This window comes from Branchiostoma lanceolatum, chromosome 10 (assembly GCF_035083965.1).
Source record: "Branchiostoma lanceolatum isolate klBraLanc5 chromosome 10, klBraLanc5.hap2, whole genome shotgun sequence".
Classification (NCBI taxonomy): domain Eukaryota; kingdom Metazoa; phylum Chordata; class Leptocardii; order Amphioxiformes; family Branchiostomatidae; genus Branchiostoma; species Branchiostoma lanceolatum.
This window is the reverse complement of record NC_089731.1, coordinates 9,406,917-9,420,875: the sequence shown is the minus strand read 5'-3', so window position 1 is coordinate 9,420,875 and position 13,959 is coordinate 9,406,917. Positions and strand designations below refer to the sequence as shown.

Sequence of the window (13,959 nt, the reverse complement as noted above, 5' to 3'; positions counted from 1 at the left end):
ACTTTGGGTATACTAAAGCTAGACGTTAGTTTTGGCGCATTGCCCAGGGCTTGCTGGCAATAAGTCACCAAATACGCCCACAGAAATTAATTTGATGAGTGAAGGAAATTTGGAGCTATGCGGGCCGGTCCGTGTTGGACTAAAGTATACATAGCGACATCTACCAATTCGCGAAAGAACTCCATCCACAGGCCCGGTAAGCACTGAGAACAGTAGTATCTTTTGTAGGCAATACTTTCAAATAAAATGAACTCTGAAGACTGGATTGAAGTACTAGTGTCTTGGCGTTTATTCATTTTAAGTGGCACATGGATTCGAGTAGTTTGCAAAGCCGTTGGCCACCAGAACGATAATTTTATACAACTACTGAAGAACTCTAACAAGGTGCAGTTACTATAATCTCCAATGTAAAGTAGCAGTTTTTTATTCGTCTCCCATAAATGGTCCATACATACATTGCAATGGCCAACTCTGGCAGATAGACTAACCCTCCTAGTAATATGGAAAACGGGAATACTAATCCATGTAAGAGTTTCCTGAATAAGTTGCCGCTCTGTTCATTTCTACAAGAATTCGTATTTGGTAGAGCTTTGGACACTTTCAGGCATTTGGAGCAAACGGATAATTTGGCATGGCCGATTTACTCCAAAGAAAAAGCAGCATGAAGTATGAAATAACACTCATGTGAAACAAATATGAAAGGAATTGACAAGGTGCTGTCTTACTGAACTATGCGAACCCTAACATATCTGATATTGATAGAATTTACATGCAAAGAAATGTAGTAGTCCGGAATGAAGACGATGGTTACGATACTTTTCCTATTCGCAACACGACACAGTGAATGACGACAACATGTATTCGAACCTGACCTAAGTTGACACCATAGGCATCAAATATATAAATCATAGCCCGGCTATAGTTCTATCATAACAGGTTTACTGCAAATTCAATCATAATCACCACTGCCTACAGTATCTGGATGCCGCGTAGATTGTCAAGAATACAAGTAGCAGCAGAACGATGATGGTAGAGTCAGAAATGATGGCCAGTCTCTTCTCCTTCTCCTCCCAGGGTTCGATGATGGAAAAGTCCTTGCAGTTATCAAAGTTCACGGGCACTCGCACCATCCCGTCAGCTATCGGTGACACGCATGCGCGGTAGTTAACATCCGGGTGCAAGCCCTCCAGCGTAAAGTTCCTGGTTAAAGAGTCAAGTTGAACGGAATATTTGAACTCGTAGTCTAACCCCTGCATGTAGCAATCGAGCTGAAATCCTGAGATTGGGTACCGGATGTCAATCTCCCACCATATTCGAACCGACGCGAACACGGGCTCGTTCACGGAGAAGTTGACGATCATGCCGCCCACAAAGTCCTGGCAGCGGTCTCCTGCAAACGTCGGTAAGCATGCGCACCTCGGTTTCCCCTTGATCACTGTGCAGATGCCGTTGTTCTCGCAGTAGTCGTCGGGACATTGGAAGTCCTTGGTTTGCGACCGCGAGCTTGCGCTCTTTGGAGCCTTTGTCGGAAGCTGGGTACCGGGAGTCTCCTCTGCTACAGTAACGACAGCGACATGAGAGTCCTGTAACCCTTTCTCGTAGTAGCCAGACCCTACAATGTCCCCTCGTCTTACCACACGGCGAGAAGGGACCATTGTAGAGCCATGGTTCCGACCTCTGTTTCTTCTGGTTGTTGCCGTCGTCTTCAGTTTTCTGCCACGAACAGGATTCCCGTCGCCCTGTCGGAACTCATCGTACGACTTCAACCTTCCCCTCTCACTAATACTAGATATAGGCACAGTCACGTGATGCCGCTTGTCTGATGTCACCTGTGTAATAGGTGTAGTAGTTGTAGAACTGAGAACATTATGAGAATGTCGTAACCGGGTATTGCTCTGTTTTCTAACCTTGGGCGTGTCGAATCTCGTTGTCAAAGATGGCCGAGGAATATGTAAGCTTGGTTGGTCAACCACCACTTGATAATCCCCACTCGATGTATCTTCAGAGGTTTGATCTTTGGTCTCTAGTAGTCTTGTTAGATCTGTCACGTTCTCTTCGTGTGTCCCATTCCCTAGTGGTTTGTCGGTCGGCTCGAAGTATATATCTTCAGAATAGACGGATAATCGTGTTGGCATCAGTTCCTTTGTTGACGTCTTTCTGTGATTGGCTTCCATCCACACACCCCGGGGTACAAAGATGCCTGACTCTGCAGGAGGCGATGGAGAGGTGCGTACGGGGAAACACGTCACCGTGTCCGGCAGAAGGTGAACAAGGTACACGGTACAGACGGTCACCCATCCTGAGTCAAGCTGCATGCTTGCTCGGCAAGACCGTTCCTCTACGGAAGCGCGGACCCCTCAAACGAGCTCTAACGATGGCGACGTTGATTCATGCAGCCGAAGACCAGAGCAAGGCCATCCGTCATCTCCAATGTCGGTCGTCACTACTGGAAAGGCATACAACAGCGAATTATTGCTTGAAAGGCTAAACATCACATCTCTCATGGGATGAGCACCTGTACTGTAACATCACATACCTACAAAATGCGACAGAGATCGTCTCCTCTATCTCCCACGTACATGGAAATATCCCAACACAGATAAAGTACCACTGGGGGACAGTGGCAGCCCGTTCCACGAACAGACAATGCCCCACAACCCAGCCCTTTAATTTCCCCCCAAATTAAATGAATCCATTCCCCCGAATAGGTCTCGGACGGCCTCCGCATGCCATGCCTCACGCGTAGGCGCACAGTCGCCGATTTCCCAAATGGACCATACATCAAACGACTGTTGTGTAACAGTTCGGCACTTTCTTGCATCGCCTTGGAGTCAGTCAAAGTAAGGTATCCTTCCAACATCAACATGGAATAAAATGTCATCTTCTTAAGCTGACGTTCAAGGTTAGGACGTATTTGCTGTCTTGAGGGAAACTTAGGAACCTTTCAGAATTACCTTATCTCGTGAATGATTGCATAGTCGACTTCTCTCCACAACGCGCGCTGGCAAACCCTCGACGGCACTTCACTCAAGTTGTAACTGTTCTTACATAATCTACACGTGCTTCACGTTTATGCAAGAGTCGAAGGATGTATGTACGTGCCATCACCAAAATTGGTAGGATCCAGTACTCATATGATACTACATGTGTATATATGATGATTATTGTGAAGTCATACATGTAGGCAATTGCAATAGATCATTCCCGGCCCATGGGCATCGACCCTCTAACAAGAAAGCTCTTCGAAAAATACTGCGCATTTTTTTCAAATTTTCCAAACAATTTGATAGCCTTAACATGTTCATATCGAAATGCATCGTTAGCTGGGCTCACAGCAATGACAACCGTTAAGAGGAGAAAGCAATCAGTTGATGGCATGCCCTGGTCGATACCGTAAATGCATATGGTGGCAATATAGATAGGACAAAAACGTGAACGCGGGAGGTGTTACAGTGGAAGTTCCAATTATTACGTTGGTACCATGGTTGATTATGATTTTGCTTGTATAGTGAATTTGCTAACTATTGTGGGTGCATGGAACCACCAAACCATTAAACATGCTTTTTCGTATGGCCATCGAAACCACAAAATGATAAAAATGAAAGAATATTTGATTAGAAATGTCCACCTAGAAAGAATCACAACAGTGATGAGAATTAATGATGATTTTATTCAATAAGAAACTCGTGGGTTATGTTGCAATGTGGTCATTTTACCGTTCAGTCTATCACGAAGATCTTTAATTCACTGTTGCGTTGCGTCTATCACCAAGATTCATACAACCTAAACTCAATTTGTCACCGTGACTATACAAATCATTGCACCGCTGATTCGATGTGGGTATCACGGGCAATGAAAGCGACTGCGGTAACGCAAGCAGAGCCCTTCCTCCGAGCTTTGGCTACTCAAGCTACAATGTATGAGTACATCAGTAATATCATTATGTCCGTAGTGGAGTTTATCAAACCTCTTCATCAATCACTTATTTGAGGGGGCATGGCAACAATATTGTCGACTGCAGTGTAAGCGTACGTTTGTGTACTGTTACGACAGCGAAGAAAACGACGCGGCGTGCCTAGATCAACACATGAATACTAATAGTAATACGAACATCGTGAGAACCAAGACTACGTCTGCAACTGGACAGCAAAGAGACGTTTTATGTTGAGCAAAGTATGATCGACTGGTTGACAATAGGACGATGCACAATAGGCCGAAGCACGATGCCAATCTGACATTTGAACAGGAGCTAAAAGATGCTAGAACTGAAGTGATTAAACAGTAAATGCAGAGCTTCTGGAACGTCAACAGATCACTACAAATTGTCGGTTTGTGTCGCTGTGAAGGTGCACATTGAATTGCGACATGGCACATGCTATTTCTGCAGTATCATAGGTAAGGTGACACAACAGGACATGCTTAGGTCAGTAACATTCGTGTCAACATTGTAAAATGAACACACTTGCGCTACGAAAGTCAGAATCCCTTTCGTTAAATTAAAGCTGTCAGAAGTGTTACTAATAATGACGCTATTTCTTACATTTAAGAAATGTTTCAGATGGTAGTATTACGATATCATACAACAACTGTTTGTATTTACAACGATTGATAATGACTGCCACAAATATGCTTAGAGAACATAGGACTTACCGTAAATGGTCACTGTGGTTTGGGCAAATAAGGATCCATTTGACGATGATGCCTCCTCTGGTAGCATCAGATGTAGATCTGGTTAATCAAGCAAACAGCTTCCCGTAATGAGAGCCCAAACGCCTACCTGAACTCGAGAATTCACCATTTGTTCCGCCTCATGACATGGTCGGCTTAGCCACAAGACGGCTGGACGGACCGCCCAGTCTCCTCGCCAGTTCAATCATGCTTAATTGATTCACCCCCACACTAAGAAATGAGCCCTCGGCCAATATTTCTACTTCGCTGACATGCTTTGCCAATATTGTGCGGTCCCCAATATTATGTCCAATTGCATATAAAGCAAAAGTGGCCCTGATTTGCATTTTCAATCCCGATATTGCGCAAACGAAACGCTGACCACGCCATGTCTTCACCAGTATACGCATTGATCTGAGTACTACATCATTCCATCCCCACTTGGATAGTGACGACAATTTTGTATAATACACGCACCTGTCAATGTCTCGTGTATTTATGCTGCTGATGAAATGTCATGTGGTGAGAAGTCATATTTATAGGCATCTTATCAATATATTGTAAATCATTCTCATCACTTTAGATAGTAAAAATGTACGATGCGATCATTGATTATACTATGATGTGTTGCGGAGAGTATCAAGTACTAGTATTTGCGTTTATCATTTTTTCCACGGAGATTCACTCAGGATTGAACTAAGGATTCCTAACAATAAATCATTTTAAGTCAAGTTATCTAATATCTATTTTGTTAACGTCGAAAGCCCAGTAGTTTAAAAAGATATACGATTTGTCAACCCGATAAATCATTTATAAAGAACCTCAAGTGCACCTCCTGATAAAAGTGTGGACATATATGACCTTAAGACAACCTGGTCTATTGGCCTTGGCGAGTATAACTGTATTTATTGGATGAGCAGTGTTGCTACGTAATTGAGTTAAAAGCCTCATAGCACCCGGGCCAATCATGACCCGCATTGCAATGAGAGGCTCTGACCATGTGTGCTCCATGGACACCAAGCCACTCATGGGAACTATTTATTGGGCTTTATCGGGGTTTGAGGGAAGGAATCTTTATATCAGATACCAGTTGCATCATTCCAAGAGGGACCGTATGGGAGTCCTAAACGTAAATGTTCATTTTACTATACTAACAACTGATGCAATGATTGGGCTACAAGAAGTATATTTGCTTTAGACGGCTGATGCAATACAAAATACCTGACAACTGCAGAGGTTCTTGTTTGTCGGCCAAAAAATGTACAGGTCTCATTGACATATTGCAGAATGCAGTGACGTAGGGAGGTTGCTTCTTGAACTACATATACAGGTATATCATATCCATACAAAAGTATAGTAGGAAAGTAACTTTATTTACAACAAAAACGACTTAAATGCATGCAAATACATGTATTTGGAAAAAAAAAAACAGTTGCATCTACCGACATGTAATTCTTATTAAACCTCTAACTCACTGAAGATATTCTATAAGTACTAGATAACAACTAACGGCAAACCGGCTTTACTCTATAATTACAACAGGAACTGCTAGCGTTGTGACACCTATCTATCTAATCTATGAACCTATCTGAATTAAAACCTAACGCCTAACTTTTGCAGAAGTATGATAGTACATTGCCTATAAAAAGAATGTTGTTTCCTATCTAAAACAAAAGAGTACAGCAGAAGAACAGACACTGTACATGTAGATTGCAAGAGAAAACTTGTGTAAACCAACCCGCTACTAACAGTGGCCAGTTGCTTTACTACTGGAAAGCAATACAGAATGATCAATGTGCAATAAATACCAGTCACCATATGCATAAATGCACCACCTAACCATACTTTTTTAAAAACTAGATACTAACATTAGTAACAACCTAGGACCTACTGTGTTGACTACCTTGTTTATCATTGCTACAAGTAAAACTACATGTTAAGCTAAATTGAACAATAAGAAACAAAATATCCCTTCTTTTTAAGTATCAGGCAACGCATGTGAGTCTTCAGGTTACCTACCTGACTTAACTGCCTGCCGCACTCCTCACACCTTTAGGGTTTCTCACCCGTGTCAGTTTGAATGTGAACCTTCAGCATACGCAGCTGACTGAACCGCTCAATCTATATTATATAACATCACAAACGCCTTCAAAACCCCTAGCTGACTGAATTGCCTGCTGTATTCCTCACATTTCTAAGCTTTCTCATTAGTGTGAGTCCGCTTGTGAAACAACAGTCCAGCCTTCGAGGGAAAACGCTGGAGGCATTCTTCACAACTGAATGGTTTTTCTCCTGTGTGAAGTCGCATGTGAGTTTTCAGATTACCACTCTGACTAAACTGCCTGCCACACTCCTCACATTTGTATGGTTTGTCACCAGTGTGAGTTCGAATGTGTGTCCTCAGTGTCGATAAACTGCTAAATTGCCTACCACACTTCTCACACCTGTAGGGTTTGTCACCCGTGTGAGTTCGTATGTGTACCTGCAGCATACCATGCTGACTGAACTGCTTTGAACACACCTCACATTTGTATGGTTTCTCCCCTGAATGGGTTCGCTTGTGTGCCCTCAGACCACTTAGCTGACGGAATTGCTTACTGCATTCCTCACATTTGTAAGGTTTCTCATCTGAGTGAGTTCGCTCGTGAATCCTTAGCCCAGTCGAGGAGGCAAACTTCTGGTGGCATTCTTCACAACTGTATGGTTTTTCTCCTGTGTGAGTCCGCATGTGTAGCTTCAGAGCACCCAGTTGACGAAACTGCCTGCTGCACCGCTCACACATGTAGGGTTTCTCACCAGTGTGAGTGCGTATATGGTTCTTCAGGTCGCGCTGATCACGGAACGGCCTGCTACATTCCTCACATTTGTAAGGTTTCTCACCTGTGTGAGTCCGCATGTGAATCTTTAAATGACACAGCCGACTGAAGTGCTTGCTGCATTTCCCACACATGAAGGGTTTTTCCCCGGTGTGAGTTTTCTTGTGTCTGGTCAGACCACCCTGCTGACTGAACAGCTTACCGCACTTGTCACACTTGAAGGGTTTCTCACCTGTATGTGTCAGCTTGTGATTCTTCAGATAGCTCAGCTCAGAGAACCGTTTGTTGCACTCCTCACACTGGAAGGGTCTGTTGGCGAAGTCCTCTTGTGAGTGTCCTTCAGCACCTTGAGAGCCCATGTCATTTGTTGCCATAGTAACGACAGGTGGAACCACTTCTGTAATGAACAGAGGCATTCTGGCTTATCACAGTATAAGTCATGATATAATCTACGGCAATGATTGTTGCCTGGTATGAGATTGAGGGTCTGGTATCCAGGCTAACATTGGGGGTATAATGTAATTTACCAAGGAGGTTATATATGGTTTTACCATGGTCAATAGTGTCTACTTCTGTAATGAACAGAGGCACCAAGGTCTTCAACGGCATAAGTCATGATGTACAAGTGATGATGTAGTTTACTGCAATGACTGTTGATCAAGAAGACACCGAATCTAAAAAAAACACAAACTCCATATTCAAAATAAGGCTGACAGTTTTCGGGATTCAGGCAGATGGTTTGCACTCATGTTTTATTGGCGTGACAATTTAACAGGGGTGCTTTAACTTTACTAGTACAGTACTTTAATTATTTTATTATACATTGGGGTTCACTGATTGAGGGTATAAGACAAAGTTTTACAATGGTCAATATTGACCAAGGTCAATTGGGGGCATAATGCAGGGTTTTACCATGGTCCATTTTTACCAATGGGGGTCATATACAGTGTATATTCATGTTGGGGGCCCGGGGTATTGCAATCTAGCCTGTCCGTTTGTTCTTGCTGTACTTTGTTCTTGCTGTACCTGCAGAACTGTCAACTACATATACTTTCCACATAAATTCCGCTGGTGGATAAACAGATAGTGTATTTTCTACACAAAACAAAATGCAGTATTAAACCAATGAAGACCCTCCAAAATATGTGCTTTTATCATAATTTCGTGAGGATATTTTCATAAATCTTACAGAAATAGCTGTGATACACTCTGAAGAATAAACTAAGAGTTGGACTGCAGATATTTCAAGATGCCATGGTATTACAGGTCGTGGTTGGAAAGAACAAAAAACGGCACATCATTCCCTACTCACCGAAGACACTACTCTGCTTGTCTAAAATTTAGTCACGCTATTCGTGCAACCCACTACAATCAGCTATGGACCTCAATCCGCACGATAACGTTAACTCACCTGCAAGCTAAGATGATCAACTTGGATGCAAAAGCGTGTAGGATCGATAAACCGGTGGGGATTGCTGTCTGACGCACGCAGAGACCGACCTAAAACCGACCGCCTCGTGGTCAGAATTTGGCAGAAAGAACAGACAGAAAGCTTCCTTTGTGCCCCAGACAGCCATAAAACTTGTTTGTTTGAACCAAGGCGCATAGCCAGCTGACCCCGTGAGGTCACCGCACCGCGGGAAACTGGACTGTTTCAAAATATTTATGGGGGGTTAATGTCTTTGACACCTGTTTTTTTAACCCTCTCTTATATCTTACTGTCCAGAACAGGTTCCACTCTATCGTCAAAATTACTTTACTCAGCAGCAGATAGCATGGTTTCCTGTAGATATTCCCCGCACATAGACATTCCTTACAAACTCTACACTGTCCGTACATTCCTTCACCCCCTAATCTTTTGTGAAATGGCCCAAACCCTGCTGTGCGAAATCCAAGATGGCGCTGTCCAGTCTGAAATTTTCGTTTGGGCGCGCTTTGGTGATACGGCCGTTAATACAGGTATCTAAATCGTGTTTTGGTAGCACAAGGGCGTGGTTTTGGTTGTTGTGCAATGGAAGTACGAGGTCCGAGGTGCTGACATTACTCACAGGACCACAGCGAGACAGGGTTACGATGTAACAGGTTGCACGGAATTTCCCGTTGGGGGTGTGTCAAACAAATATGTAGCCGGTGTACAAAATGTTATGACTAAAAAATCAGACCCCAAGTTGACTGCTGTTCTTTGAAAAAATAAGAATTAACCTAGCAGCAGGGTCTATGCTAGTATGGAGCATGACATGAAATTTAGAGAGATTTGTCACTCTCCCTATCACCCCCCTCCCACCATGTTATCACTTTTATGCAATCATGCTACTGGTTGTCAGAGGGTAGCAAATGAGAACACATGACAGGATTTATGATTGATTTGAAGACAGTGATGCCGAAAAGTATTTGCAACTTATTATTATTACTATTATTATTATGACATCAATGAATAGACATCAATTATCAGGCACATTGTGACATACAATTTAGTACTAGTAGGTAGTACGGTCTATAGTAAGGTTCCCTGTGGCACGTATCATATACGTATAGATTAACCTCAAGATTTTCCTTTTGTTTAGCTATACAGGCCAAGTCCACGCTACAACCTAGTATTCTTACAATACAGCACATCACCTGATAAAGGCACAGCCTCAAAGAAAGACACTAAGTTCCAGTCCTCAGAAAACCTTGCTGGGTACTTTGACAAAGGCAGTGCACAGCAAGCTAGCAGCAGTGAACAGCAACCTGACAGCACTACACAGCAAAAGGATAGCTCTCCATCCGTAGGAACAACAGCAGACAAAACTACAGACTCAACAGCAAAAATCCCAGAGTCAAAAGTTACACCCGAAGATGATCCTCAGGAAAAACCACCAGTTGATGAGACTTCTACCCAAGAACCCCCCTCCGCTGTCCCCCCACCCCCTCCAGTTAAGCCCCCCGCCCCCCAGATCCAGCTGTCCCGGCCTGAGCTGACGAAGGAGGAGCTGTCCCGCCTGGTGTTGCGTCAGGATGAGTACGTGGAACGTTTCATCCCCATCACCCGCCGCTCCCTCATCCAGCACCTGGTCCAGCACCCCGGCCTGCTGACCAGCAGGGAGAAGGTCAAGTTCGACAAGTTCTTCCAGGCTCTGGACAGCGCTGTGGTCACTACCTACCATGGGACACTCACTGAGCTGAAGGTCAGTTTCTCCCTGGACTGGGCAGTTATTTGTGCAGTTTTCTCAGTGACCCCTCCACCGTGAAACAGCAAATTGTGTTTCTTAGTTTCAACTGCAAACTTGAAGCACAGAGAAAACGACCTTTCCCCTTCTACAGCAAAATGAAGTCAATGCAAAAAAAGATTTAATAAGTATACATGCTGGATTCATGGCCTTCATGGGAAAATATATCATGTATGCCCGATTTTAGTTATGATACAAATCAAGGTTGCCTTTTTTATTGTTACATGATATGCCCAATTGTTAGCCTGGATGCCATCCGATTACTTCCGGGGCTCCTACACTCGCTCTTCAGGGGTCTGGTATATGGTAGTAATCAGATGTAGCTACCCAATTGTAATTAAATGTATCAGTTGTGACTTTAATGAAATCTTAAAAAATACAGTGTTGATGAGAAGTTTTGTCTATTTTCTAATTCATTATTCTGTTGGTAAACCTATTTGTTTTCCCTTTCATCAGGCTCTTTTTGATCCCCTAAATCCTGACAAAGACACGATCAGCACACGACAGTGGAACCGCAAAGAGCGTGCAGAGAACGAGTTCTGGTTAATGCAGAAGTTAGCCATCGTCATGGAGAAGGCAAACTTCCACGAGTTACCCAAACCTGTGGTGGAGGTTGCTCTACAGGAGCACCAGGCAGGGGATGGAGTCATGGTAGGTACATCACCTCACCTCACCTATCCCTTGACCTCTTTTTAGATCGTTGGGGCACCATGAATGGGGCTAAAAATATTATGTACATATGCACTATTTGTGCACCCAAATTAGGACCTGTGCACCTAATTATGATTTTTTAACTGTGAGTGCAACGGAGCACCTACATATTAGTATAGAATTATGTATGTAAAGGTGCTTATATTTTACCATTCAGGGCTCGAAATTCATCTTTGGGAATAGGTGCACTGGTGCACCCAACTAAAAAAATTGGGTGCACAGAAAGAATTTTGGGTGCACCACATAAAATAAAGTTGAATGTTCTTCAGAACATAATTACAAAGTTTAACGCTGCTGCCTCTCTTAAGAACTTCAATCTGTAATTCTATAGCTAACTTTAAAATTTCAAACAAATAATACATTAAATGAAGTACAGCAAAAAGTTATCATGCTGTTTTTTATACTTACATTTCAAGAATATTCTGTATACTAGTGTACAATAGTACCTTAACCCTATAGGCTACAAAAATATATAGGTGCACCAGTGCACCCACAGTCAAAAATTAGGTGCACAGCTCCAATTTTGGGTGCACTGGGTGCACATGCACCCACTATTTCGAGCCCTGCCATTGTACACTAGTATATACTGCATATTCTGCTGCTAAGAGAGAAGAAAACTTATGCAGATTTGATAACCAGCGGCTGTATAATATCTATGTCCTTCTTTCATATTTGTTTGCCTACAGGTACGAGTAGATGCCACCAGGTATGATATCCTCCGCTTCTGGGCGCTCGGTAAGGAGATACGTCCTCCAGTCCCAGTCCCACTGGCCAAGCGGCTGGTCGCAGCCCTTGGCCGTCTCGTCACACGGAGTAAAAAAACTGAACCACAGGCTCAGGAAACCTTCAAGAGGTTAGTGGTTGCTGTCCGACACACCAAGGACGGTAAACTCACACTAAAGGCCTTCAAGGACATTCCCATCAATGCGTTAGAGCAAGTCCTGCCTGAAGCCAAAGTGCGCATGAGCCAGTTCGACCAGGCCTTCCTCTACTTCAGTGTGGGCATCACCAGTCTCGGGATGCTCATCAAGCTAGTCACCGTCATGGCGGAGTACCGGGTCAACTGGTCGCTGATCGTGGGCGGCGTGTTCGGGCTGATCGCTGCACGCACCTGGTCGTCGTACAAGAACCGGCACATGCGCTACCTGGCAGAGCTGTCAAAAACATTGTACTACAGGAACATCGCAAACAACAGGGGCCTGCTGACGCTGCTCGTGGACCGTGCAGAGGACGAGTCCGTGAAGGAAACCCTGCTGGTGTACACCTTCCTCCTCAGCTATCAGTCCACCACAGGAGAGGCAAGCACAGATGTACCGGGTGAGTAGGACACCTTGTTGCCTAACAAGAAAATTTGATAAAAGCAAAGATAAAAAGAAATGTCAAAAGAGGGGTTCCTCTCAGTCTGAGAGAGCAACAATGCCCTGGAATGATGATGACATTTATGTTTCACATATGGGATAAAGCCCTAAGAAAGTATGTATCCATGGTGGCACTCATGAGCTATACATAGTGCAGTTCTGCTATCTCATTCCAGGTGTCACTTGTGAGTGCTGAAGTAGTGTCCCTGAGTTTGACATGATGCAATTCTGTTGTGTTTCTCCAGGTGGCGCTGCGATAGGAGCCCTGGAGAAGGACATAGAGAAGTGGGTGTTGGAGAAGACTGGTAGCCAGATCAGGTTCCACGCAGATGAGGCCGTCCAGTTCCTGTCGTCCTTCGGCATCCTGAAACAGGAGAACAACCTGCTGAGCGTCGTTCCCCTGGACACCGCCATCGCCTGTCTCCCGTGGCAACCCGTGGGAATAGACAGCAGGTCGGAAGAGTTCGACGTGGAGGAGGGATACGACAGACGAGAGAAAACTGAAACTGCACAGCCCAGAAAAAAATGGTTTGGACTTTTCTAGAGCACAGGGTAGAAGAGAAGAGATCTGAATTCTATATCATTGTTGGTTTTTTTGGGGATCATTTTATAGATAGCATAGCATGATATTTGTATGATGCAAGAGATGATATAGAGATCTGCTGCACAGCCCATAAAAAAATGGATTGGACTTTTATAGGGCACAGGGCAGTAGAGAATAGATCTGAATTCTATATGATTGTTGCTTTTTGGAATAATTTTGAAGGTACCACAGCATAATATTTGTACAATGCAAAAGATTATAAAGAGTTCTGCTGAACAGCCCAGAAAAAATGGTTTGGACTTTTATAGGGCACAGGGCAGAAGAGAAGAGCTTAGATCTGAATTCTATATCATTGTTGCTTCTTTGAGGAAATCATTTTGTAGATAACAGCCTAGAGTTTGTATAATGCAAGAGATTACAAAGAGTTATGCTGAACAGCCCCAAAAAAATGGTTTGGACTTTTATAGGGCACAGGGCAGTAGAGAATAGATCTGAATTCTATATGATTGTTGCTTTTTGGAATAATTTTGAAGGTACCACAGCATAATATTTGTACAATGCAAAAGATTATAAAGAGTTCTGCTGAACAGCCCAGAAAAAATGGTTTGGACTTTTATAGGGCACAGGGCAGAAGAGAAGAGCTTAGATCTGAA

The 13,959-nt window shown here is 43.6% G+C and overlaps 3 protein-coding genes across 4 annotated transcripts; 1 reads left to right on the top strand and 2 right to left on the bottom strand.

The window, feature by feature from the left end:
* Positions 1-265: 265 nt before the first annotated feature.
* On the bottom strand, positions 266-7,833 carry LOC136443483 (uncharacterized). 2 transcript variants are annotated; one of them, XM_066440728.1, is made up of 2 exons: positions 7,717-7,833; positions 266-2,446 (listed from the first exon to the last, which is right to left on the bottom strand). In XM_066440728.1, exon 2 carries the CDS (start codon positions 2,313-2,315, stop codon positions 960-962), a length of 1,356 nt encoding a protein of 451 aa, XP_066296825.1. In that variant the 5' UTR covers positions 2,316-2,446; positions 7,717-7,833; the 3' UTR covers positions 266-959. The 2 variants fall into 2 exon arrangements, with proteins under 2 accessions (XP_066296825.1, XP_066296826.1); XM_066440729.1 differs by lacking the exon at positions 7,717-7,833 and adding an exon at positions 4,651-5,224.
* On the bottom strand, positions 6,021-8,985 carry LOC136443484 (zinc finger protein 431-like). The gene is made up of 2 exons (XM_066440730.1): positions 8,896-8,985; positions 6,021-7,881 (listed from the first exon to the last, which is right to left on the bottom strand). Exon 2 carries the CDS (start codon positions 7,856-7,858, stop codon positions 6,863-6,865), a length of 996 nt encoding a protein of 331 aa, XP_066296827.1. The 5' UTR covers positions 7,859-7,881; positions 8,896-8,985; the 3' UTR covers positions 6,021-6,862.
* A 372-nt stretch (positions 8,986-9,357) lies between these two features.
* Positions 9,358-13,895, top strand: LOC136443352 (transmembrane protein 143-like). The gene is made up of 5 exons (XM_066440556.1): positions 9,358-9,443; positions 10,049-10,651; positions 11,150-11,344; positions 12,091-12,721; positions 13,008-13,895. Exons 1-5 carry the CDS (start codon positions 9,381-9,383, stop codon positions 13,304-13,306), a joined length of 1,791 nt encoding a protein of 596 aa, XP_066296653.1. The 5' UTR covers positions 9,358-9,380; the 3' UTR covers positions 13,307-13,895.
* Positions 13,896-13,959: the final 64 nt, after the last annotated feature.

Bases quoted from the DNA above. Each gene is read 5' to 3' on its own strand.
- LOC136443484 (XM_066440730.1), bottom strand. From the start codon at position 7,858: ATGGCAACAAATGACATGGGCTCTCAAGGTGCTGAAGGACACTCACAA.
- LOC136443352 (XM_066440556.1), top strand. From the start codon at position 9,381: ATGGCGCTGTCCAGTCTGAAATTTTCGTTTGGGCGCGCTTTGGTGATA. The intron at 9,444-10,048 runs GTATCTAAATCG...CCTTTTGTTTAG, and splicing joins TGATACGGCCGTTAATACAG to CTATACAGGCCAAGTCCACG. The intron at 12,722-13,007 runs GTGAGTAGGACA...GTGTTTCTCCAG, and splicing joins GGCAAGCACAGATGTACCGG to GTGGCGCTGCGATAGGAGCC.
- LOC136443483 (XM_066440728.1), bottom strand. From the start codon at position 2,315: ATGCAGCTTGACTCAGGATGGGTGACCGTCTGTACCGTGTACCTTGTT.